General features: G+C 34.4%; 6 protein-coding genes across 9 annotated transcripts in view; 3 read left to right on the top strand and 3 right to left on the bottom strand.

The window, feature by feature from the left end:
• The window catches only part of LOC130657557 (talin-2-like), a 90,290-nt gene extending 84,143 nt beyond the window's left edge, over positions 1–6,147 (top strand). For 3 of the 4 annotated variants that reach the window (XM_057460541.1, XM_057460540.1, XM_057460543.1), the window contains 13 exons: positions 7–132; positions 244–363; positions 537–683; positions 768–1,121; positions 1,207–1,332; positions 1,410–1,526; positions 1,605–1,787; positions 2,043–2,253; positions 2,811–2,935; positions 3,140–3,265; positions 3,712–3,774; positions 3,876–4,058; positions 4,159–4,924. In XM_057460541.1, coding sequence (XP_057316524.1) covers positions 7–132; positions 244–363; positions 537–683; positions 768–1,121; positions 1,207–1,332; positions 1,410–1,526; positions 1,605–1,787; positions 2,043–2,253; positions 2,811–2,935; positions 3,140–3,265; positions 3,712–3,774; positions 3,876–4,058; positions 4,159–4,398 — 2,121 coding nt within the window. In that variant the 3' untranslated portion in view covers positions 4,399–4,924. Of the gene's footprint in view, positions 1–6; positions 133–243; positions 364–536; positions 684–767; positions 1,122–1,206; positions 1,333–1,409; positions 1,527–1,604; positions 1,788–2,042; positions 2,254–2,810; positions 2,936–3,139; positions 3,266–3,711; positions 3,775–3,875; positions 4,059–4,158; positions 4,925–5,064; positions 5,125–5,207; positions 5,391–5,636 lie in introns of those variants that run through there. The other variant, XM_057460542.1, reaches the window with a different exon arrangement.
• The window catches only part of LOC130657570 (uncharacterized), a 34,236-nt gene extending 25,657 nt beyond the window's left edge, over positions 1–8,579 (bottom strand). Inside the window, exon 1 of the mRNA XM_057460560.1 lies at positions 8,570–8,579. The gene's annotated coding sequence lies outside the window, so the exon portion shown is untranslated. The remainder of the gene's footprint in view (positions 1–8,569) is intronic.
• LOC130657560 (probable serine incorporator) lies at positions 6,274–9,695 on the top strand. Its single transcript, XM_057460546.1, has one exon. The coding sequence runs from the start codon at positions 7,138–7,140 to the stop codon at positions 9,565–9,567; it is 2,430 nt and encodes an 809-aa protein (XP_057316529.1). The 5' UTR covers positions 6,274–7,137; the 3' UTR covers positions 9,568–9,695.
• On the bottom strand, positions 9,590–10,965 carry LOC130657896 (tigger transposable element-derived protein 4-like). Its single transcript, XM_057460884.1, has 2 exons — positions 10,071–10,965; positions 9,590–9,801 (listed from the first exon to the last, which is right to left on the bottom strand). Exons 1-2 carry the CDS (start codon positions 10,963–10,965, stop codon positions 9,590–9,592), a joined length of 1,107 nt encoding a protein of 368 aa, XP_057316867.1.
• A 4,552-nt stretch (positions 10,966–15,517) lies between these two features.
• On the top strand, positions 15,518–18,413 carry LOC130657565 (N-alpha-acetyltransferase 30-like). Its single transcript, XM_057460552.1, has 4 exons — positions 15,518–16,293; positions 16,433–16,556; positions 16,842–16,897; positions 17,867–18,413. The coding sequence occupies exons 1-4, from the start codon at positions 15,775–15,777 to the stop codon at positions 18,002–18,004; spliced, it is 837 nt and encodes a 278-aa protein (XP_057316535.1). The 5' UTR covers positions 15,518–15,774; the 3' UTR covers positions 18,005–18,413.
• Positions 18,414–20,051: 1,638 nt separating this feature from the next.
• Positions 20,052–23,511, bottom strand: LOC130657567 (uncharacterized). Its single transcript, XM_057460554.1, has 6 exons — positions 23,244–23,511; positions 22,428–22,460; positions 21,972–22,085; positions 21,809–21,898; positions 21,567–21,701; positions 20,052–20,581 (listed from the first exon to the last, which is right to left on the bottom strand). Exons 1-6 carry the CDS (start codon positions 23,433–23,435, stop codon positions 20,495–20,497), a joined length of 651 nt encoding a protein of 216 aa, XP_057316537.1. The 5' UTR covers positions 23,436–23,511; the 3' UTR covers positions 20,052–20,494.
• Positions 23,512–23,648: the final 137 nt, after the last annotated feature.

Genomic DNA, 23,648 nt, shown 5'->3' with positions numbered 1-23,648 from the left:
ATACAGATCAATATGTTTGTTTCGGATTATCGGGACAGAGGAATCGCCGAGGCTCCCATTGGAACGTTTGTTGAACACCAGGGCAACATGGTAAAAGAACTGAAAAATATAGCACGGGATGCGCAAGACATGGTAAGTTATTCAACATTAACCGTCAATATGGATTCGAAAGAAACCTAATGTTGGATATTATACTGAGTGCCACAAGAAAGGAACATTACTTTCTAATTTTCTTGTACCCAGGTTGGCAAGGCAAACACTAAACCAAAGGAACTGGGAACGATTAGTCAAGATTTGTGTAAAAATTACAACGCGTTGACTGAAGATACTAAACACGCAATAAGGTTGTCAAATCAACCTGAGGTAAGCGAGTTTTTACCTTATATGGTCACGAACGCTTGTCAATACTCTGCCAAATTATTAAATGAGTTCCAGCGAAAATTATTTTTTTTGCTATCCAGCCATAATTTCTTTTTGGCGGTGTTATATATATATTCAGTATGTTCCAGCGCTCATGTATGTTGTTCCTATTGTAGATCGCAGAGCGTCTTAAAGTGAGCGTGGACACACTTGGAGATTCGTGTGCTGAATTAGTACAGTGTGCTGGAAATGTTCAATCCAGTCCTAGTGACTCATATGCAAAGAGAGAGTTGTCAGACAAAGCAAAGAATGTTTCAGAAAAGGTATATTCTATTTCTTTAGCGCAATGAACTTTGCGTTTTCTTGTGTTGGCTTAAAGTCATTGTTCGTGTCTTCTTTTATCCCAGGTTTCCTACGTGTTAGCAACATTACAAGCTGGTTCAGTTGGAACACAAGAATGCATTAACGCTATCAGTACGCTAGCTGGTATTATTGGAGATCTGGAAACAACTGTTATGTTCGCCCAAGCTGGCACATTAAACCCTGAAAAAGAAGGCGAAACGTTCGGTGATCATCGTGAGACTGTTTTGAAGACTGCAAAGAATCTTGTAGAAGATACGAAAAATTTAGTTGTGGCTGCTCAAGGAAGTCAAGAACAACTAGCAACATCTGCCCAAAATGTCTTAGGAAGTATGACCAAGTTGGTGGATAATGTTAAACTTGGTGCAGCTGCTCTTGGTTCGGAAGATATGGAAGCACAAGTAAGGAATATATTTTCATTATATTTAGAAAAAGGTTTTCTAGTATTATTTACCTTCCGGTATTAACGCGCCGTATCTTTGTCAGGTGATGTTGCTGATGGCTGCCAAAGATGTTGCAACAGCTCTCACTGATCTTATCAACAGCACAAAGAATTCGTCTGGCAAATCCGCTACTGATCCTGCCATGGAGACGCTCAAGGTGTCAGCTAAGGTATATGCAACCTACATTACCATTTGTTTTGAGTATTACGAAAGGAATCAAAATTATAATAATTATTTTATTTTTAGACAATGGTAACCAGTGTATCTTCGCTTCTCAAGACTGTTCGTAGTGTTGAAGACGAAGCATCGAGAGGAGTTCGGGCAATCGAGTCAACTGTTGATGCTGTTCGCCAAGCAGTTATTGTATGTATCACTCTCCGTTCCTATTTACGCAACTGTATTTGACTCGATTACTGGCATAATAAATTTCGTTTAATCTAGAACTTGCAAGTTGGTGATCCTGAAAAGACAGCATCTCCAGAAGATTTGATCAGAGCAACAAAAGGTGTTACGTTAGCTACTGCGAAAGCTGTAGCTGCTGGACATTCTGGCAAGCAAGAAGATATTGTCCAAGCTGCCAATGTTGGAAGAAGATATTGTACAGAATTACTGGTGGTTGTAAAAGTAAGTAGTGTAAATGTAGTTTTATGTTTAAGTGTGAAGCGAGTATAAGACGTAGATATGTTTGGGTTAAGCGAAACATAATTTTACGTGTCTGTGTCCGTAGTATGTGTTTTGTTTTAAACCAGATGTCGTTTAGATCATGAAGATCTAAAATACATTTGGCTCGCATCAACACGTGGCTTGACACAATCTATCTACATAAGTCTTTTTTACATTTATTATAAAAGTTATAGCTGACATTCTTACTTCGTGTAGGCCGCCGCTTTCAATGCTGAATCTGAATCAATACGTGTAGCTACTATAGTCAAAGGTCGTGACACTGCCCAAGCCTATTGTGAAGTATTGGACCATGTGGCATCGGTTATTGTACATCCTACACCACAGAAAAAACAACATCTTACTGTGCTGTCAAAGAAAGTCGCCTTTTCTGTCGGTGAACTTGTTAAATCTGCAGAAGAACTTAAAGGTTTGTTTAGCATCTCTATACATGTAGCATGTCTATACATGTACTATACATGTAGAAAACTGTCGTGATAGGTTACATCGATCTGCATTAAAGCGCCGTGGCGCCTATACCTGGGCGTGTTTATCAAATTCGAACTTTCGTATATTAATAGATTTTTTACAGATATTATATCTTCTCAAAACAAAACAGAGACTCAACAAAACTTTATAAGACTTCACGGTTTTCTCAAATAATTGTGGTATGTGTTGTACAATTTCGCTTTTTTAACACGATATGCTTAGCACTTAATCAGTTCTTTTAAAAGTCAATTTTTCCCTAAAGGATTAGGCTTTAGATATCTTCATATAGTATGTTGCCCAGTGATAGTTTTTAACACAATTATGTTTGATAAGCACTGGACGTCTATATGTTAAAGCAACGGAATATCATCAATATTTGGTTATTGATTACAGATTGCCAAAATATTATCTTTGCAAAACTCAAACTCAGGGATTTTATAATAACCACCCGGGTAAGTCTTAACAAACCTTACAAATATATGGATTTTTGTGATTTAGGTGCAGATTGGGTTAATCCTGAAGATCCTAATGTTATCGCTGAGAACGAACTTCTGGGAGCTGCGGCTTCCATTGAAGCGGCTGCCAGAAAACTTGCTGAGCTTAAACCGCGTGCACGACCAAAGGTAATGGTTTTATTACGTAAATTTTTAAATTTTAAAGTTTAAATTAACGCCTTTATGTTGTTTTTTTTATTTGTTTTAAAGCTTGTTCTCCTTGTAAATATAAGTGAACACATTGCTATTATACTAAGCCTTTAGTTTGAGATAGCAAAAAATATTTTGATTTTAATTTTCTACTTTTACATATATACTAAATTTTCTTAACAGCAAGCCGATGAATCATTAAATTTCGAAGAACAAATTCTTGAAGCTGCAAAATCGATCACAGCTGCAGCTGGTGCACTGGTTAAAGCCGCTACTGCTGCTCAAAGAGAATTAGTCGCTACAGGACGAGTGAGTGTTTAAATGCTAAAATTTCAATTGTTGGATTGTGAACGTAACTCGGGAGGGATTGGAAAGGGGGCCTATAATAGGTTATACAAATCCTTTTACTTATTAACTTGACCGTTCTACGCACATGCGCTGTCGCAGCAATTCGCCGCTATTTTATGCTTAGTTTTATTATATATTTATTATATATTTACCGGTTATATATTTTTTATTTATTTATATGGTTTATCCAGTTTTAAAGCCTTTAAAGTATTTTTTGCTGTTGATAATAACATATCTTAAGTATGCTTTTAGAATTCGTTTTAGATAAGACGCTGCAGTTTGTTCTCAGCATCAGCCCACGATCAATTCTATTGGAAGTGATGTTACGTTCCTATTATAGGCCCCTCAACAAACTAATTTAGATCAACCTGCACTAAAATGTGTTTATATTTTGTCGTTTTTTTTAGGTATCTAGTGATCCTTCCAGCGCAAGTGGGGACGGGCAATGGTCACAAGGGCTTATTTCGGCGGTAAGTTTGCAACTTGTTTATAATAGTGGAAATTTGAAATGTTGTATTGTTTTCATTGTATTTCGGACCTTAATATCGAAAATACTTTTCTCGCCTTTTAGGCTAAGCTTGTTGCTGCTGCAACTGGGTCTCTGTGCGAGGCTGCTAATGCCGCAGTGCAGGGAAATGCTAGTGAGGAGAAATTGGTGGCTTCCGCTAAAGCTGTTGCTAACTCGACCGCACAACTGTTGCTCGCGTGTCGTGTTAAAGCTGATCCTAATAGCAAGACTCAACAAGGGTTACAAGTAAGACGGTCTTCCTTCACAAATAACATGTCATTGATATTCATAGCTCTGGTGTTTGTTTCCATGTTAAGTTTACATTGTTCTTTCCTTCATTTTTTAGAGAGCAGGTTCAGCCGTCAAACGAGCCGCAGATGCTTTAGTAAAAGCGGCTCAAGGTTCAGCAGTTTTCCAAGAAGAGGAGATCGAAGTGAATCTCAGCACAACTCTCACGGGAGGTTTTAAATCAGAACTTGAGATTCAGGAGGAGATTTTAAGGAAAGAAAGAGAGTTAGAGAGAGCCAGAGCTAAACTCGTCAAAATTCGTAAAGAACGTTACCATGACGATGAAGAAGACGTATGAAGTTTTGCGACGGTTTCCGAAGCGGTGATAATGTGGTAACGTTGTTGACTTACGTGTCAATTTTAACGAATAATTATGCTAATTATTCGTTAAAGGTTGGTGTCAACCCACGTGACGGATCCACAGTAGTAGCTACGATACATATTAAGGATTTGTTTCGTATCATTTTCTTGTTTTTTTTTTATATCGATAAAAATAGAAATAATTTTGTATAGTACCGTTAACTTTCATTTTCTGTACTCATAACAACTTATTATGTGTTCTGTAAGATATCTTTTAATCATTCTGCAAAGTAAACAGCCGATAAAATTTCAGAAGTACTCGTTGTTGCGCAGCAGTTAGTATAAAGTACAAGAGACTGGGTACGATGTCTTGCAATTTTTTTGAGCGTTGAAATGAGACTGTGGTAGCTGTCTTAGGATTATATATATGAACGTTACATTTGATTTATATTCTTCATTTTTTAAACGATAACATAAAATTGTATAAACTTTTTGTTTACTAGAATAAACACAAATTAGCATAATATTGTTTTTTATCGCGCTCAAGCTTGTTATTTTAGCGACGCGTAAAATATTGCTGAAGCAGCAATGTCCTATTATAGGCCCCTATTTTACGCCGAGAATCCTTTTGCTGTTATTTTGATATCATTCTATTTTGATTTAGGTGAGTTCAACCAATGATCCAAATTACGATGGTCAGTGGTCACAAGGTCTAATATCAGCGGTAAGTTTAGACTCATTGATGTGAATTTAGAAGTTATATAATTGTTTTGTTAACCTTTTTTATTGTGTTATTTATTATCTTAGGCCCGCATGGTGGTAGCCGCCATTGGAACGCTTTGTGAAACAGCAAACGCCGCTGTTCAAGGGAATGCTAGCGAAGAGCGCATCATTGCGTCAGCTAAAGGAGTGCAAAGCTCGACAGCGCAGTTGTTGTTGGCCTCACGTGTGAAAGCAGACGCTAACAGCAAAACCCAGTTGCAGTTACAGGTAATATTTTCTTAGCTCAGTTGTTATTATATCTCTTTTTTTCTACTTCTTTTACTGTATGTGCTCGTAGTTTGGTATGTGCAGATGGGGAACACACTTTATTTTAAAACACTCTGACGTTTGTTCTACATAATTCATAGTAGTTTGGACGCACAGCCAATCTGCAATGAAGATCGTTTTGAAGCAATAACATTTCATAAATAGATTTTCGTTGATCTGTTACGAATTAATATTTTTCGTTATTAGGTTGCCGGTAACGACGTTAAGCGTGCATCCGACAACTTGGTGAAATCAGCGTCAAGCAAAGACGAAGAGTTTGTCGTTACATTGCAAGTGAGTCAACGAAAAATGGGAGGTATTCGACAAGAAAGGGAGGCTGAGAACGAAGTGTTACGTTTAGAACGAGAACTTGAAGAAACGCGCATGAGGCTCGCGCAACAACGAAAGAAAGCTTATCAAAAGAAATAATATTTTGTTATTTACGTGAACGTGTTACTCGAAAATCGATGGTGCTAAACCCCTGTGTTTGTTAATAAGGGCTAGCTATGTTTGTTGTTCTTATATACGAATTTTTAAAGAAAAAAATGGCTGCGAGGATTTATACCATTATGTCTTTGTCGTGGGGGAGAATTGGCTCTCCACCAAATTCGTAGACATGAAACTCTCCTGCACACATGAATTTTTTTTAATAGTTGACAGTTATTGTAAACGTGCACGCTTTGTATAATGCAGATAGATTATATACTTTTTTATTTCATTATTTTGTATTTTATTTCTTTCAAATGCACGTTTTTTATATAAAAACACACGATATAAGAAGCTAAAGAACACAAGGCTTCACAAGTTCAGAACTTCAAAACATGTTAAGAACTTTTTTAATACCAAGAGGTACTAAAATGCTTCTTTAAACTTTAAAAATAACAAAATAAGACGAACATGAAAAACGATATTTAAAAACATTTTGAGGCTTCAAATAGAACAAGTTAAGAACATTTCGTGGCTTTCTGTATTGTTGCATGTATACTTCAGAAGAATAAAAACATCGTAATAACGATAAGTTCTTAAATGATGTTCTTTGGAAATAACTGAAATTTATAGAATTAACAGAATAAAATAATTTGTATCTCGTTCTTAAATAATCTTAAGCTTCGTGATAATAGAAAGTCCAACCAATCAGATTTTTCGGTAATCGTGGTCAAATAAATAAAGGACATAAATAAATAGAAATAAATAACTAAGAAAATAAATCAATAATTCTATAGAACAGAAATAATTGCACATTTTTTTTTCATATATAGCATGCTGTTAGCTGTGATTTTAGATTTAACTGCGAACGCTGTTTCGTAACAGGTTCTTTCATTTACGTTTTCGCACGCTTCACTGACTACCATTTTTGCTGAAAATATTTCGTGCTCAATACTTTAAAGAAATGGAGAATGGAGATATGCAAGTACCTAATTTATCGAATCACATCAATTATTTTAATTGGACCGTGAATACATTCGAGGCAGAATTTTAGTATTTTTTATAAGGATTTGGTTATAAAGCTGTTGTTCGTATGAGTTTTAACTCAATTTGCGCATGATTTGACCACTTCAGCTATCATTGATGTGATTATAATTTGCAGCCATTTGCAAATCAAAACATATAAACGACGACAAACAACGACGTTATAAATACATACATGTATGGAAGTTTTTGTTTTTGGTTATGAGACGAGTGTTATGATTGATTGTCGTGAAATTTCATGGGAGCAGTATTACAAACCGCTGGAGCGGCTGAACTTGTTGCAGAGCTTACTTGCTGTGCATGTTCGTCCGTGTGCGGACTTGTAACTAGAGATAGTGCCACTCGCGCAAAATTTCGATATTGTTCGTTTTTAATGTTAGCAACGGTAACTTGTATCATCCTATTGATACCTGGTTTGCGGTCGAAACTCGATAAAATACCGAATTTATGCAATAAAGTCGTAACTTCCGAAACTTGTGATAAATTTGTTGGTTTTGATGCTGCATACAGAATATTATTATCGCTCACTATATTTCATTTTTTGTTAGCAGTTTTAACAATAAGAGTAACTCGGATAAATAGCTTCCGTGCAAAATTTAATAATAGTTTATGGTTGTTTAAAATGGGTTTAATATTTGGTATAACGATTGGTTCATTTTATATTCCGAGAAAAACCGGATTTTTCCGTATTTGGATGTACATCAGTTTAACCGGGGGTTTCATGTTCGTTATGTTCCAGATTATTCTAATCATCGATTTCGGTCACTCGTGGTCTCTCTCCTGGGCAGAGAAGTTGGAGACAGGATACACCAAACTCTGGTATTTTGCAATGGCTTTGGTCACACTACTCATGTTTTCGCTATCACTTGGAGCTTTGTGTGTTTTCTATATATTTTTCACTCACCCACCAAACATAATGAAATGCCATGCAAATGTATTCTACATAACATTTATCGGTATTCAATGTTTCTTAGCCATTGTTGTCTCGATAACCCCGTCTGTACAGCAAGAATTGAGTGGAGCTGGTCTTCTTCAAAGTTCTGTTGTTGTTTTATATACAATGTATTTGACCTGGAATACATTATCCGCGGAACCAGATATTACATGTAATCCGCTTGGAAACGTCATACTGGAATATGATTCGTTAACAGGAGTAAGCGCAGAATCGATTTTTGGCTGCTTGCTAACTTTAATTTTGCTTATATTTGCTTGCACTGTTCGAGCAAGTACGTCACATCTAGGAAAATATGGACTGGCTTTAGCAGAAAGTGAGGATTTCGCCATGGCAACATACCGCGAAGACGAGGCGAAAGCTAACGTAGAAAAGCAACTGGAATCTGGTGAAAAAGAAATCTCATTGGGTGAATACGTTGGATATAATTATTCCTTCTTTCACATAATTATGTCACTAGCTTCTCTGCATATTTTAATGGTATTAACAAATTGGCATTCACCAGATGAAAAATCAAATATGAAAAAACTAATCAAAAATTGGGCTTCTGTGTGGGTACAGATGGCATCAAGTTTTGTCTGCATTTTAGTTTATGTTTGGTTTCTTGTAACCCCTCTTGTAAAAAGAGTCTGGGGACCTACATTTGGAGTAATAATGGATGAAGAGACAAACTATACGCCTCATCATGGTCAAAAACCACCTATTTCTGTTTCTAAGGTAAACTCAGAAAGATTAAAATCGCGACTAGAAATATTAAAAGAGAGAGAAAAATTTGATAAGGATCATAATAAGGACTTTGAACCTCGACCAGACAGCCGTAACACATTTGAGCCCTTTGTTATGGATCAACCATTGTTAAAGAGAAGGGACTCAGAGGAATCAATTATTTCTGCTGTGTCAGCAATTTCAAATGCAAGAAATCGAAAATCTAAAAAAAAGAACAAACTTATTACTGTTCAAGAAACTGAAGATAATGATAAAGAAATTGGAGTACCAAGTAAAGTTATTATTCCTCCGCCATCTTCAAATTCATTACATAAAGAACAGCGTTCGAAAAAGTATACGAAAAGAAAGAAACACGATAAAGAAGTCATGTACAGTTCCTGTGAAAGTCTCGCATCACGTGTTTCGAACTATGTAAAACAAAATGTAAATAAAATAAAACGAAGTGCCCCGTTTAGAAAAGAAGAAAACGAGTCAGAAGACTATAATAAATTACCAAACGATAACAAAATAGATTTAAACCAATCCATGAAACTCGGAAATACTGCTGCCACTTTACATCATGAAACCGAAGAAAAACTTCATGAAGATCACGTTACAGGTAAACACAAACACAGTAGACATGAGAAGCACGCGTCAAAAACAAATAAACAAATAAATGACGGCGATATCGTTTTTGAAACAAAGGTGACTCAACAAAAACAAAGTAGACTTCAAGACAATCCGGTGTCACACGATGCAGATGTATCTCTTGTACCTAGTGTATTTTGCAAGAAAGCTCAAAAACCTGAGACTGCAAAAGAGATTCTCAAGTTGCAGTGGAAGATATTAAGAACACAAGCTAAAGTTGTCAAAATTCAAGAAAGAATTATACGGCTACAAGCAGAAGCTGAAATGGCGGGAGACAATAATGCCTTCCCAACTGTAGAGAGCAACTTTGTTGAAAAGAGACCAGTAAGGACTAAAAGTCACCATGGCAAAGAACATGGGTAGATTCTTTTTAATTTAGAAGATTTCAAGGCGAAATTTTTCTCACAAGCGTTGAATAAACGCTTTTACTTTTTCTGCATTTCTGTAAAATATCAATGTTTATAGGTTTCCATAACAATAACAAAAAGCAAGTAGAAGTTGTTTTACTTTCGCGCGAACGAGAAAAAATTTTTGTTTCCGCCCCCCGGGTAATGGCTGATTCGCATCTTGTTACCGGAAGACGAAGGTGCTCTAAATCTTTGGCAAATACAGTAGAGTCTCCATAACTCGAACAGCCACGGGGAAAAGGAAATCGTTCGAGTTATGGAGACATTCGAGTTGTAGAGGTTTTCAACTTTTAGCGCAATATCCTCCCTTTACGTGAACCAGCTGGATAAAAACGTTATATTTAATCTTAAGTCTAACTTTAAGGGGGCTATTAGGTTAATGAAAGTCAAAACAATACACTTTTAATGAATTTTTTAATGTTTATTTAGAGAAGAAGTCGGTGATAACTGTTTGCTTACAACTCATATCAAAATCTTTGGCGATATTACGATTCAAGTTCCTCAGGGAAGCTATCATTTCTTCTCCAAAATGTGAAAAAATACTCAAGTCTTCGAGGACGTTGATAGCTGTACGCACTTGCTCGGCCGTCGGTCTTGTGATCTTATCTTCTTCCTCCTTGTCTTCTTCGTCGACCTCTTCTAATTCTTCGTCTTGAGTCCCAGTGATCTCAGCAATGATGTCAGCAGTCTTCAGACGCCCATGGGATGTACTGACTTCAATGTCAAAATCAATGAAATCTTCAGTTGATAAGTCAGGATCAATGTGGTCAGGAAACCTTCGTTTTATGTAAGAGAGTTCAGCTTCGAGGGTTGGAATTGGGTCTTCTTCTACTTCGCTGGTTAAACTTTTAAAAGGGTCGTCATCTTCGTTGATCGCTCTTTCTGCATCCTTTTGGGAAATTCCTGATTTTCGAAAGCAATTGGTGAATGTTTTGTTGGAAACATCATCCCATGCTTTCCTTAGCATGTACATAGCTGCAAGAATCGAGAACTTCGGAGTCGATTTTTCCTCGTCCAAGGCTTTTATCAATTTCCGCACTGCTAGCGATCGATATTTTGCTTTCAGGGCGCGGATAATTCCTTGGTCCATAGGTTGGGTTCGGGACGTGGTATTTGGAGGAAGAAAGATCAATTCTACCCATTCCAGGAATTCAACATGAGGATGTGCGGTACAATTGTCAATAATCAAAGCAATTTTTCGCTTAGAGACAGAGAATTTTCGATCAAGCTCGCGTACCCACTCTTCGAACAGCTCTCCAGACATCCAACTCTTCTTTTGCGAACGGTATCGACAGGGTAGTGTTTTGACACCTTTAAAGCAACGAGGGTTGGCGGACTTGCCGATTACAAACATTGGCAATCGTTCCCCCAAGGCATTACCAGCAGCTAAACCAGTAACCACTAACTTTGCTGTGTTTTCCTCCAGAACACTTATCACCTTTCATATGAAAAGTTTTATTGGGAAGGCATTGAAAGAAAAGCCCAAATTCGTCGGCGTTAAAAATGTCTTCCAGAGGATAGCGGGAGAGAATGGTTGGTAATGTTGTCTCCGACCATGGCGCTGTCATTTCCTCAGTGACGGACCGTGATTCTCCAGCGATGGTTTTGAAGGATACTCCATACCTGAAAGGAATGGATGAGAAAAACGTTTATCTCTGTAGTTGTGACTAGTGTAGATGGAGCTTTACATTTTGTTTGATTCGAATCATGGAATTCTAAATTTAGAATGCCATGGCCATGATTCGAATAGAAAACATTCGATTGTTACCATGTTTTGATTTGTGAAAGAATTCGAATAGAAAAAGATTCGATTTTTACCAAGTTTCGAAGTTTTGACGAGTGAAAGAAAGCATGGAAGCCGTGAAAGTCCAACAAGTCAAAAGATTAACAGACATTATTTGTTGTATAGAACTTCCTATCATTAAACTTATTACGTACGAAATCGACGCTTTTGTCATGGGGTATCATGTTTATAAAAGTAATTGGACACCCTCTGTTGGAGATGAATTTTATGGTTTCATGGAACCAACAAATAAAATGGATAAATATGCAGTTGCAGTCAAGAAAAATGATGGAGAAATCATTGGACATCTACCACTAGGAAAGTCAGGACGCTTTGCAAAAGTCATATTTTACTTTCTGAAGAATGACAGCTTCAATGTTTGCAAAATAACAATTACTGGAAAGTCATTGAATGCTGGTGATGGATTAGGGATGAAAGTCCCATGCAAATTATCCTTCCTCTCTGAAAGAGAGTCTATTGATATTTTGAAAAAACAACTACCAAAGCTATTGTAACATTTTTTTAGATTTTATCTTCACGAAGATAAACAAACAAAATCTTAGTCAACTAACCTGGTTTTCCATTTAGCCATCCACCCCTGAGAAGCTTGAAATGACTCGACACCCAACGCTTCGGCAAACTCAAGAGCTTTCTCTTTCAGCATCGGGCCACTGATTGGGATATTCTCACTCCTCATCATAAGTAACCATTTATGAACAGCTTTGTTCACATCTTCGAATTTTTCTGGCTTTGATCTCTTCGATGTTTGCCCGTTGTTAAACTGCTTGTAAATCTTTTCTTTATTTTTTTTCCAAGTTGACAGGGTGCTTGGAGGAATTTTCAACTCTTTTGCCACATCCTTTGGCGCAGTACCCTTTTCCAACGCTTTAAGAGCTTTGTACTTGATTTTGCACGACTTATTGTCAATTCGACGCTTTGATCCTGCCACAGACGACATTGTTATGAGAGTGTCTTTCTTTTGAAATTCTTTAGATTTTCTCGAAAACGTTCGAAAAAGACGTTCGAAAGGTTTGGATGACGCACCATTAATCATTCGAATTAATAATAAGGCCTGCAAAACACGTATTAACAAGATTTTTAGACCCAATTTATCAGGAAAACTGTTCGAATTTTGATTATGATGTCAGAAAATTCGAGTTATGGAGAGAAAAGTCTCCAAGGGACAAAAAAATTTGTTCGAGTTAAGGGAAGATTCGAGTTATGGAGGTTCGAGTTGTAGAGGTTTTTTTATAAGAGTTTATTAGGAAATTTTCACGGTGCCAACGAATTTGTTCGAGTTAAGGAGAGATTCGAGTTATAGAGGTTCGAGTTATGGAGACTCTACTGTATAATGTCAAATATGCGTCAACCATGTCCTAGCTCAGGAACCTAGCTTCCTTTTCTGTTTTTATCACAAAAGAACTGTTCATTTGAGCTTGTCAGAAATTGTAGTTTTAATTGTGAAGATTTTGACGCATTAATGATTCTTGTACTAGAAATGCAAGAACCCCTGGTGAAGAGGTTGATTTTGGGACCTTTTCGTCTGCTAAAATGTATTCCGCAAATACTTTGTTTCCTTAAGGTATTTTGAATTAAGTAAAAGAGAGACGAAGGCAAATCGTAAGTTGTAAGGAGAGAACTATCGCGATACACTTGGACTATTTGTTACTCTTTCAATTTTCAAATTGTTTGATTTATTATTCGATTTTTTACCCTTCGTCAAAGAAATACTGTTTTTTGTCCATATTCCAAAAATCTTTCCAAACTTAGATACCAGACCTGTTGCCTTTTATTGTATATTCTGACCACTAGATAAACCTTTTCATCAGACTATCAAAGATCTGGGAACGAGGTTGAGATTTGCTCAAAGATTATTGGTCCATAACATTTTGAAAACTTCTCTTGTTCAAAAGCTTCTTCTTTATGTCACTTGTGAGATCCGCCGGGGGACCCGCTACCCCATACTCTGTGATGCTAGAGACCTGTGAACCTGAGAACCTGGTTATTATTTTTATTTTTTTTTATTTTTTGTGTAACTTTTTTTTGATGAAAAACAACAACAACAAAGTTTTAATTGTTTAAAATCAGTTTTATAAGAAACCAAGCAAAGAGCCTTGTAGTCTAGGTTTCTTAATTATTTTGTGATTTTAGTACATAAGGCCGCTTGTGGTTTTAGGGTAATGATGCATCAAATAGTTAATATCGAGCTTGCAAATGTCATCTCAATCAGTTGAAGTTTGAGCGTATAACAGAATAGTAGTAGAGGCCAAATACCTTATGGAAAATATGTTATAAATCCATGCGTTCAAAAACAAATCTTTTACGAAAACATTCTTTGCACAAACAACAACAATGCGACAACAGAGAGTCCCCCCCCCCAAAAAAAAAACATATCAATCGGGGCGCGGGGGGATAGCGACGGTTTTTCAAGATAACTCGTTTAGCCACATTTTCCTCGATTGCCTTCAAAATCCGCATTTGATGAAATTTTTAAAAATGGAGTCTGGAGAAATATTTTTTATTATTTAAAGCAACAAACACATTGTATGTAAGTATTTTTGGTCATTGTGTGAAAGTTTGTAGCACAAAGATACTACTTCACAATATATTTTATATATATATATATATATACATTACGTTTCAAAAAAAGAAGAGAAGTTAGGTTAGAGCTAGCTGGCTAGCTAGCTAGAATAAATTCGTTGTAAACCCTTTCAGATTGGAGCGTCACAGTTTCATGACTAACAATGTAATTTCCTTCTGCAGAGAACAAATCCTGCAGTTTTATTTCATAATTCTCCATGTTGGAATAATGTCCACATGGCACACTTTCTGGTTTAGCTACATATATTGGATATTTTTTTGTCCGAAAATTTTTCAATCTGAAGTTTGATTTTGCTGAAAGTCTGAAAATTTTTGGTTTTTGTAATTTTTTACAAAAAGGACCAGTGCATAGAAATTATATATAGGGTAATCACGAGGGTGCCGATAAGCCGCATACCCCCTAAAAATAAGCCGCTTACCCCAAGCGAGTTTGGGGTTTTAAAAAAAGATCCAGTATTTGCCTGAAAAAACCTAAAAAGACCAGAACAATGCCCCCCTCAAAGAAAAACAGACACTAGTGATTAAAAAACTTTAAAAATTAATATGTGGTAGCAAACTGTTTTTAATGGTTTTTGATAAAATTTACTTGATAAATAAATTATATATAAACTTCAAGAGCCTTCTTACAACTATCGTCTGCATGGTATGTCAAAAGGGATTGCATTTCAGGAATGCCTTGGCGAATCCGCAGGCGAATTTGGGAAAGTGAGGACAGTTTTGGAGGATAGCCGTAATTTAGTTAGAAAAGTGGCCCGACATCGCCCTTATCTTGGATAATCAGAAAATCAATAAAAACTGCAGTCTTTGAATTGATTATTTTCGTTATTTTCACATTGGGCTGAGGCTCGGTACCTATAAAGTTGGATCCCGAAGACCCTTTTTAAGATCTTGAATAAATATATGTACACTATAAATGCTTCTATACACTATAAAGCCTTGTGTCATTTTCGGTAATCATTACTTTTGTTTAAAATTTGGTTAAAATTTGTTCAGAGGACTTCCCCATACATTTTTTGACTTTATAAATCTTGTTCAAAAATTTTTCTGCTGAAATAGAAAATTTTGGTTCGAAACATTTTCAGCTGAAAATTTTAGTTCTTAATGTAAGGCAAACACACAAATATTTCATAGTCAAAAACTCACAGGGAAAGCTTCGATCGAACAAGAATTACAGATATCTGAATTAAAGTAATACTAAATAAGCAATCTATAGTTATGTCAGGTTATAAAAAAAATCAGCCCCTATTTATGAAGAGCTGGCAAAGTGATTGGCTGTTTTCCCTAAAATCATAATGGTTACTCCTTCAAAATACAGTAATTCTGGGATTCAGTTAACATGCTTAAAATTTCCCTAATCAAAATTTATGGAAGCATGGAATTTTTCCTGTTTAGATACATGGCCAGTGTTTACATGTATCTTTGAATCTCAATAAACAACTATTGTCTGGTCTTGATAAATACAGGTATGTTTGTGTGCCAATATGGTCATTTAACATGTGTACCACATAAATAGACCCTGGATAAACAGAGAAAACAACAAAATTTCCATTCGTGGCCACTTCACCCTAAACGGGCCACCAACTATTTGCTTAATACACATTTTAAACTGGTCATCAGTAGAATAATCTGCAATAATTGAACGTTCTTCTAACTAATAACATGTCAGAAATGCTTATTATTCATTTCAAGTCCCCTAAACCCTACTATTATTATTAGAGCAATACTGGTATATCATTGTTGCAGTTTTTTAGCATAAATATTTAACAAAAGTGTAGTATAATGGTCAAAGATGGCAATATCATGAGTAAAACCGAGAATAATACAGATTCTGTGATCAAGCACAAACAGATAAGTGATGTGAAAACGAAACAAGATGACCAACAGTCTGATATATTAGTTAATGGTAGTGTTTTAACAAATAATGATGATGAAAATGAATTTAAAGCAAATACATTTAAAGAAGAGATACACAAAATAGGAAATGTTGATAAAACACCGGTTCAAATGATGACCTTGGGAAGTAATAACAATGTATTTATGACTTCACAAAAGTTGCAAGAACAACCGTTATATACTTTAAAAAAGTTACCCAAATATTTGAAAGACACATTGGAAGAATCTCTTTCAAAGATTTCTATTGTAGAAGATGAAGATGAAAAAATTATTAATTTCATAGACTATGAGACAGAAGAACATTTGCCAGATCTAACTGCTCTCATAACGAAAGATCTCTCTGAACCTTATTCTATATACACATACAGATATTTTTTACATAATTGGCCACAGCTCTCTTTTTTGGTAAGTGTTGTCCAACTTGACTGTTTTTGTTATACGTTTGTTGAAAAGAGCAATACACTTTACAGTACAAGCTGGGTCGATGGTTATTGTTTATATGTTTATTATTTGTATTATTTTGCATGTAAAACTGTTATTTTAGGCTTATTGCAAAAAAGAGTGTGTTGGCGCTATTGTTTGTAAATTAGATCAGCATAGGAAAAACATTTGGAGAGGTTACATAGCTATGTTGGTTGTTAGAAAAGACTTCAGAAGATATAAAATAGGTAATATGTGATTTTATTTCCCCACAGAGTGTTTTAAATTTTTAATTTTTTTTCAGCATTTTGTTGGTTATTTTTAATCATGTGGTCAGTCTATATGAGGCCGTATTTACCAGCATCAAAGCTTAACGAAAACAGAACAAACGTTAAACTAAATTATGAAACAAAACAAATCAAATAATAAAGGCAAAAGATGAGATTTATCAAATCTATAGTGCTGTAATCATTCAATATATATTACACTGGTTCGAAATAGTACCTTTATGTATGTATATTTTATATGGTTAGGTTCAAAATTAGTTCAGAAGGCTATTCGTCGTATGATAGAACAAGGCTGTGATGAGGTAAATATAACAATAACATTAAATTTTATATGGAATTAATAGGGGGAGCTACTTTTCTGTGAAAATCCTGTAAAGTTTTTATTATTTTTCATGTGGAGTTCTTAGTTTTGCAGAAATCTGAAAATTATTTTCCTACAGAAATATTTTTTAATGTATATTTTTGCTGAGTCATCTTTCCTTCGCCAGAATTAGAACGAATTACAGTTGCTTCTATACATCCTCAAAGTTTTTTAACAAAATTCCTCTTATAATGATAGAAATGGTCTTTTGATATATTTTCGTTAATTATAATGACAAAAATGTTTCCTTTCTACTTCTTTGGTGTGTGGTTTGTTCTATCTTTTATTGTTATTTTGTATGCTGGACTTCAAAAACCTGGAAAATCTTGAAGTCAGATTAAGTCATCTTAAAAACCTTTAATATCCATCATTCTCTAAAGAAAAACCTACCAAAAACATTTCTGTCTAGTTATGAAGCATTGTCTCGTATATAAGATGTTGTATTTGCTTTTTTTTCATTAACTCCATATATGTTTAAATGTTCAGCGCCTTTTTTGTAATTTTTTACATTATCTTATTGCGTACCTAGTTTCTTTCTGGACTCTGGACTCCGGAACCTAAAAATATGACATAAATTTTAGTAAAAAACCTTAAAAAAGTCAGAAATGGCGGTTAAAGCCGAAGACCTTTAAAAAGTTGGCAGACACCTCGATCGTTTTAATGGTGATGTTCGATATTTTGTGTAACTGTATTTTATTTTTCCTATTAATTCACGTAATTTATTGCATTGCTATATGCTATAAAGCCACTAAAGATCTTTGAAACTAGTTTAAAATTTTGTTCCACCCAAAACAATAGTAAGGTGAGGATTGTTTTAAAGTCTCTAATGGTTTCTGCATGTAACAAAGTAAAGTGATAGTTCATTAGTTTGACGTAGGTTATGCTTAATATCTTGTGATTTGTTGTTTAGGTTGTCCTGGAGACAGAAGTTACCAATAGGGCGGCGTTAAATTTATATGAAAATTTGGGTTTTGTAAGAGACAAAAGATTGCTTAGATATTATTTAAATGGTGTGGACGCTTGGAGGTTAAAACTGTGGCTTGTTTGAGATTCTTTTATCCGTTATGCCAAGTTTGCTTAACACACCCGCTTTCATCCTGTTTTCATCCCGCTTTCATCCTGTTTTCATCCCGTTTTCATGTCTCACAAACTGCATTATTTAATTCTCACTGTTTAATGTTAGTGTATTTTAAATGTTCTAAATAATTTCAAGTTTATATTTGCGCCATGAAATTTTTACATAATATCTGCTTTTTTTTCTAGCTTCTTCCTTTTCGAGTATTAGCTTACATCAATGAAATAATTTAGATTTTAGATGATCAAAAAATTTATAGGGACAAATTTTCCTAAAAATAGTTTCTTTTACCAGGAGTATTATTGATTAATTATTTTGACATGTTTTATATATATACATATGTATATTTCTATTTCTGGAGTATATATATTATTGTTTTCAAGCTTATTTTTAAACAACGTAAAAATCGTGTTTTTTACCGTTCATATATATACATGTTGTGTTTCACACCAATACTGAATGCGTTTATAAATATTTAAAATGTTTTAGAAATCAAGCGATAAATAAATAAATAGCTTTTAGCGCTTTTGCTACTGGTAAAAGATAGCGAAAAAAAATCTTCGAATTGTGAATATTGTAACTCAGTTAAACGCCGGGGTGGGGGGTTATTTCTGCATTCTCGAAGAGGGGCGCTTGAAGGTGGGTTTAATAAAAAAAATTAAATTTTAATGTTTCTTTTCCGTCACACACAACTTTGTGTTTTTTGTTGATATAGTGATAAAAGTATATTTTGTTAAGTCTGTTTACCACTAAGTTGGATCGCTCCGGACTGAATAGCGATCCGTTTAGTTTTTTGGATTTCCACTCACGAAACAGGATTTTGGCGCGCACACTTTTTTTTGTATCGCATGTAAACAAAATGACTGCTGTAAATATTCGTGCATTGTTTCTTACTTTAGAAATTCCAGACAGAGAAGACAGAGAAAAGTATAATAAAAAAATTTGGATACGTCAATTTTTGATAGAATATTATTCGTGGTTATCCATTACAACAAATAAATTTAAAATTCTTTTTCCCAACATGGACGTTTTTCCAAATAAGCGCTATAAGGGCTGTCCTTATTAATTCAAAGTCAACATGACCAGTAAAATACTCAAAACATCATCCTGGCGGAAAAGTTGAATGTTTTTCAACTTTTTCAAGATCCATTTTGGGCCGGTGCGGTGCTTAATCGAGAGGATACCCTAAATCAGGTGTTTACGGTTCACGCTAATAAATTGGGGTAGGTAGATTGTCATACAGAGGACTGATGGATAGGGCCAGTAACAGTATTATTTAACTACAATGCCTTTAACTTGTTCCTGTTGTAAAATTTTCCGTAGGTGGTGTTGTCCTCCACCATCTTTAATTCGGTTACCAAGAGTAAATAACTTTATGAAAAATTGAAATGATGATTTGAAACCTGGAATGCTAAGTTTTAGGTTTAATGAAATAAGGCAAAAAAAATCCACTGATTTTAGCAGTTTTTGGAGACACGATCCATCGCTTTAACAATATATCAACTTTGACAAAATATATGCTCAGAAAACACTAAACAAACTTGATTGGGTCAGACACCGCAACCGGAACAGGGCGCAACATCAGTTATATTTTATACGAAGTATACATGAAATTTGGCAGTAAAAGTTAATTTCAGCTTTTTTCTAGTGTCATTGTAGTAAATATATTTTATCATATGCGTAAAAAAGTACTTGAAAAAAGATGTGGTCGGCCTCTTAAATGGGTATTAACTAATTCCGAGTGAGTCACAGAGACGCAAAACGTCAAAAATTTTACATTTGAAAGAAAAAAGTCGGGGGAAGTATAAACATTAAGTTTAAGCTGGTTTCAAAATGAAAATTTTACCTGGAAATTTCAAATTAACAATGGTATAAATTCAGTCTGCTGCACAATTTTTTGATATAAAAAACCTATGAGTATTAGAACAACGCAATTCCACGAAATAAAAAACGCATGATAATCCTAGAATTTTACCTACTGCAGAAGTTTTTTTAAAAAAAAGGAAAAGAAAAGTCAGACTGACATGGTCTTGGAGTATTTTTTTTCCTCAAAAGTTAATATATTAGTTAAAAACATTTCTTACAGTTCTATAAAAAAAACTCGTACAAAAATATATTAATTTTAAAAAATGTCAATGCAAAAATTTACAAAAATATTACACTCTGTTCAAAATATATTATATAAAATCTAAATATTCTATAACGCATACAAATCCAATGAAAAATGTAATTAAAAATGCCTATTTCTTTCAAGCAAGTTGGAACAGACAAATTTTGGAGTCGCAAATGAGGGGGGGGGGGAACTAAAATAGGGTCGGGGTCCGTGAGTTTTTCATTTTAACCCTAACCAAATTTAAAACGAAAATGTCATCATGTGTTGCAACTTCCCAAAAAACGGAAGACTAAAAAAGGGTAGTGTTTTAATCTTATCATAAGATTAAAACACTACCCCTCTTACAAAAGTTATTGCACACTACAAACCGAGCTTTTGTTTTGTTGTATTGAAGATGGTAGTCCAGTCTTGCGATTGTTTTGAAGCGCATTACAAACCTGAACAAGAAACAAAAACAATAAATAAGCAAATTCAATGCATATATTAAGAACTTTAAACGTGACATCTTATCTCAATGGAATTATTTTCGCCAATTTCGGGAATTAATTTTCGCGATTTTTGTCAATTTTGCGAAATATTAATGTCGCGCAATTCTGAATTTTTTTCTCTTCAAAAATTGATTTATGCTAGGTTTATTCTTTTGATTTATCTAGAACTACATAAAATATATAGGAATTTCAACTTCAGCAGTTCATTAATCTCGCAAAATTCGCAAAATTTATTCTCGCCAAATTTTTGGGAATTCATCAAGCTTGGTCCAGTTATGGGCCATAATGAAATTAATAAAAAAACATTTCAAATTTTGCTATTGTCAGCACTTTCGATGTGGCGTTTTCAAAAAAGTTTAAAAAGGCTAAAAAATTGAAAAAATTGTATATTTTATGAAAAACACAAATCGAAGGAACATCATAGCCGTTATAAACGTAATGTTTTTAGTTTTTCTGGGAGGTAAATAAAATGTCTTTAATACTTCTTTAATTTTTCTTTAATACTTTAACTGCTAAATACTGAAAATTACCTGCAAGTTGGCATTTAGCACTTTTCAGAACAAAATCGGAAAAGTCAAGAAAATTGGGGTTGAAGTTGTTTCTTTTAATAAAACAAATAGGTGTTCTAAATTTCAAGTTTATATCTTTCATCAATTAATCGTATTTCTTATTTTATAAGGGTTCCTACAGGAATTCGATGGGTAGTTTCGAGTAATAAACAATATATCGTGTTCTGAACAAGATGGCAACTTGATATTTGGCTAAAGTGTGTCTCATAGGATATGATTTAAACTCAGAAAGTTCGAAACGTATTGGCAACGGGGAAAAAGTTACTGAACGAAGATTGAGAGGGGGATGGGGATAGAGTTGAATTATCTTGTCATAAAGATTTCAAGCCACCTTCTATTACGTCATAGGTGCTCTCAATAATTACCTTTAAACATTCCAAAAAATCTAACGAACCAGTACCATCAACATCAATCGTGGTCAAAATATCCTTTACTTCACTTTTTGTAAACATCAAGGATGTGGAATCTAACATCTTTTCTAATTCTTGCTCATCCACGGTCTGAAAAAATGTTGCAAAAATACTTGTCAGTTCGTATCTATATCGTTAAACGCAAACCACAAAAACAATGACAAAATTCATACGAAAAAAAGACATCAAGAAAATACCCCATCGTTATTCGCATCGGCCTCCGTAAATTTCTTCTCTGCATGTAAAACCATTGACAATGGGAGGTCTGGGTACAACTCAGCTATTACCTATAAAGAGATAAGTTATTAAAACAGGTTTTGTAAGTGGAGCGTACAAAAACTAAATGTTTGAAAGTTTTACCTCATATAAATTCTCCGTGCTTTCAAATGCTTCATTTTCGTCAATTTTTGGCGTATTGTGCTTCTTAGATCGTGGTATTTTTCTTTTGACAGGTTTCTTCCGTTTTCCTTTGTGCTAATCGGATAAAAATGATCAATGAAACACCTCCATAATAAAACGCATTAACTACAGATTCTATTTCACAAAGTATCGTAAAAAGATAGAGATCTTGATTCTTTGGTCTTTGTCACGAAAAAAAGAATAAGAATCTTCATAGACTGATATTTAATGTCATACGGTACCTAATGAACGCTGGTTTTTGAATTTATAGCATCAAAACGTTTTGGTGGGTTGGAACGCTGTGTAGAAGTCCCACCATATAACAAAACAGGGCCAAACAAACAAAACAAAACAAACAAATAAAGCAAAGAAAAAAACGAACAAAATAAACAAGCGAAAGAAAACAGGCGAACCTACCGAATGCTCAACTTCTTTTTTTAATGTAGCATTCTATAACAACAAAGTTGCAATTGACACTGTTTATTTGCATGCAAGAAAATTATTAAAACGGGTGTTACACAAAGGTGAAACAGAAGTATGATTTTTTACTGTTGCAAAAAAAACTTAAAGGCAAACTTTAAAAAATAAAATTCTGGTCCATTTCTAGTTTTTTTTCATTTCTCAAGGCCTGAAAAGATTCAAATCTAAGATTATACTTCTTAAATTATAAATGACAAAAATCCAATCCCTTTAAAAAATCCCTAAAAAATGGAAAACGTGATGAACAACCAAATTTGAGCTTCACAGAAACTTCGTCGTATTTCCCAGGTCAAAATTTGTAATTGCATGTCAAAATGTCAATTATGGAATCATGAAGTATTTGTTATCTTATACGTTACGTTATTAAAACTTCCCGTTTAAAAACCTAAGACTTCCAAAAAATTAACGGGATATAAAAAATGATTTTGCTCTGTTGATTCTAAACAAAAGCGTTAAAAGCGCGTATTCATCGGGGTGGCTTACAATTTTGCACTGTCACAATAAGCAAAAACCTTATTGTAATCTGCAGTTGTTCAATGTTTGTTTGTTAGATACACACATTTTACACAGATGACATTTGCAAAGTCAGTATTAAAAAGTTGATAAATCACCCTTTGAACCACAGAAGAAACTTTTGGTACTAAAATCATAAAATAATCAAGAAACTTCTCATAAAAAATAGACGTACTCCTGTTTACAACGTCTCCTTTGAAAAAAAAAAAATGGCAACACAAGGAAATTTCCATACCATACCTCCTTCTCTAACTTTTCCAACTTCTTTAACAAGTCATAGTTCTGGCCTTTTGCTTTGTTAAGTTCTTTTGTAGTCTCAGCCAACTCCTCTTTTAATGCAGTTCGCTCTTTCACATCTGCTATGAATTCTGCAGTAGATTGTTTTCTTTCTTCAGTGGTTTCAACTGATGACTTTGCTTCACTTGCATCCATAGTTATGTTTCATCTTAATACTGTTGTATTTTTTTCAAAAAATATTAACTAAGGATGTAAAAGACTGATAGAAATATATATATAAAAAAATGGTAACAGTAACAAAGAAAATTTCATGACATTAAATTTATGGAATACTGTTCAAACTAAAAATATGAAAGGGGTTAAGAAATGCACCTTGATTACAAGACTTAAATTAACAATACACAAGAA

The sequence above is a fragment of the Hydractinia symbiolongicarpus genome, chromosome 9 (assembly GCF_029227915.1).
Source record: "Hydractinia symbiolongicarpus strain clone_291-10 chromosome 9, HSymV2.1, whole genome shotgun sequence".
Classification (NCBI taxonomy): Eukaryota; Metazoa; Cnidaria; class Hydrozoa; order Anthoathecata; family Hydractiniidae; genus Hydractinia; species Hydractinia symbiolongicarpus.
Note: the sequence above shows the minus strand (reverse complement) of the source record. Positions and strands in the feature narration are given on the sequence as shown.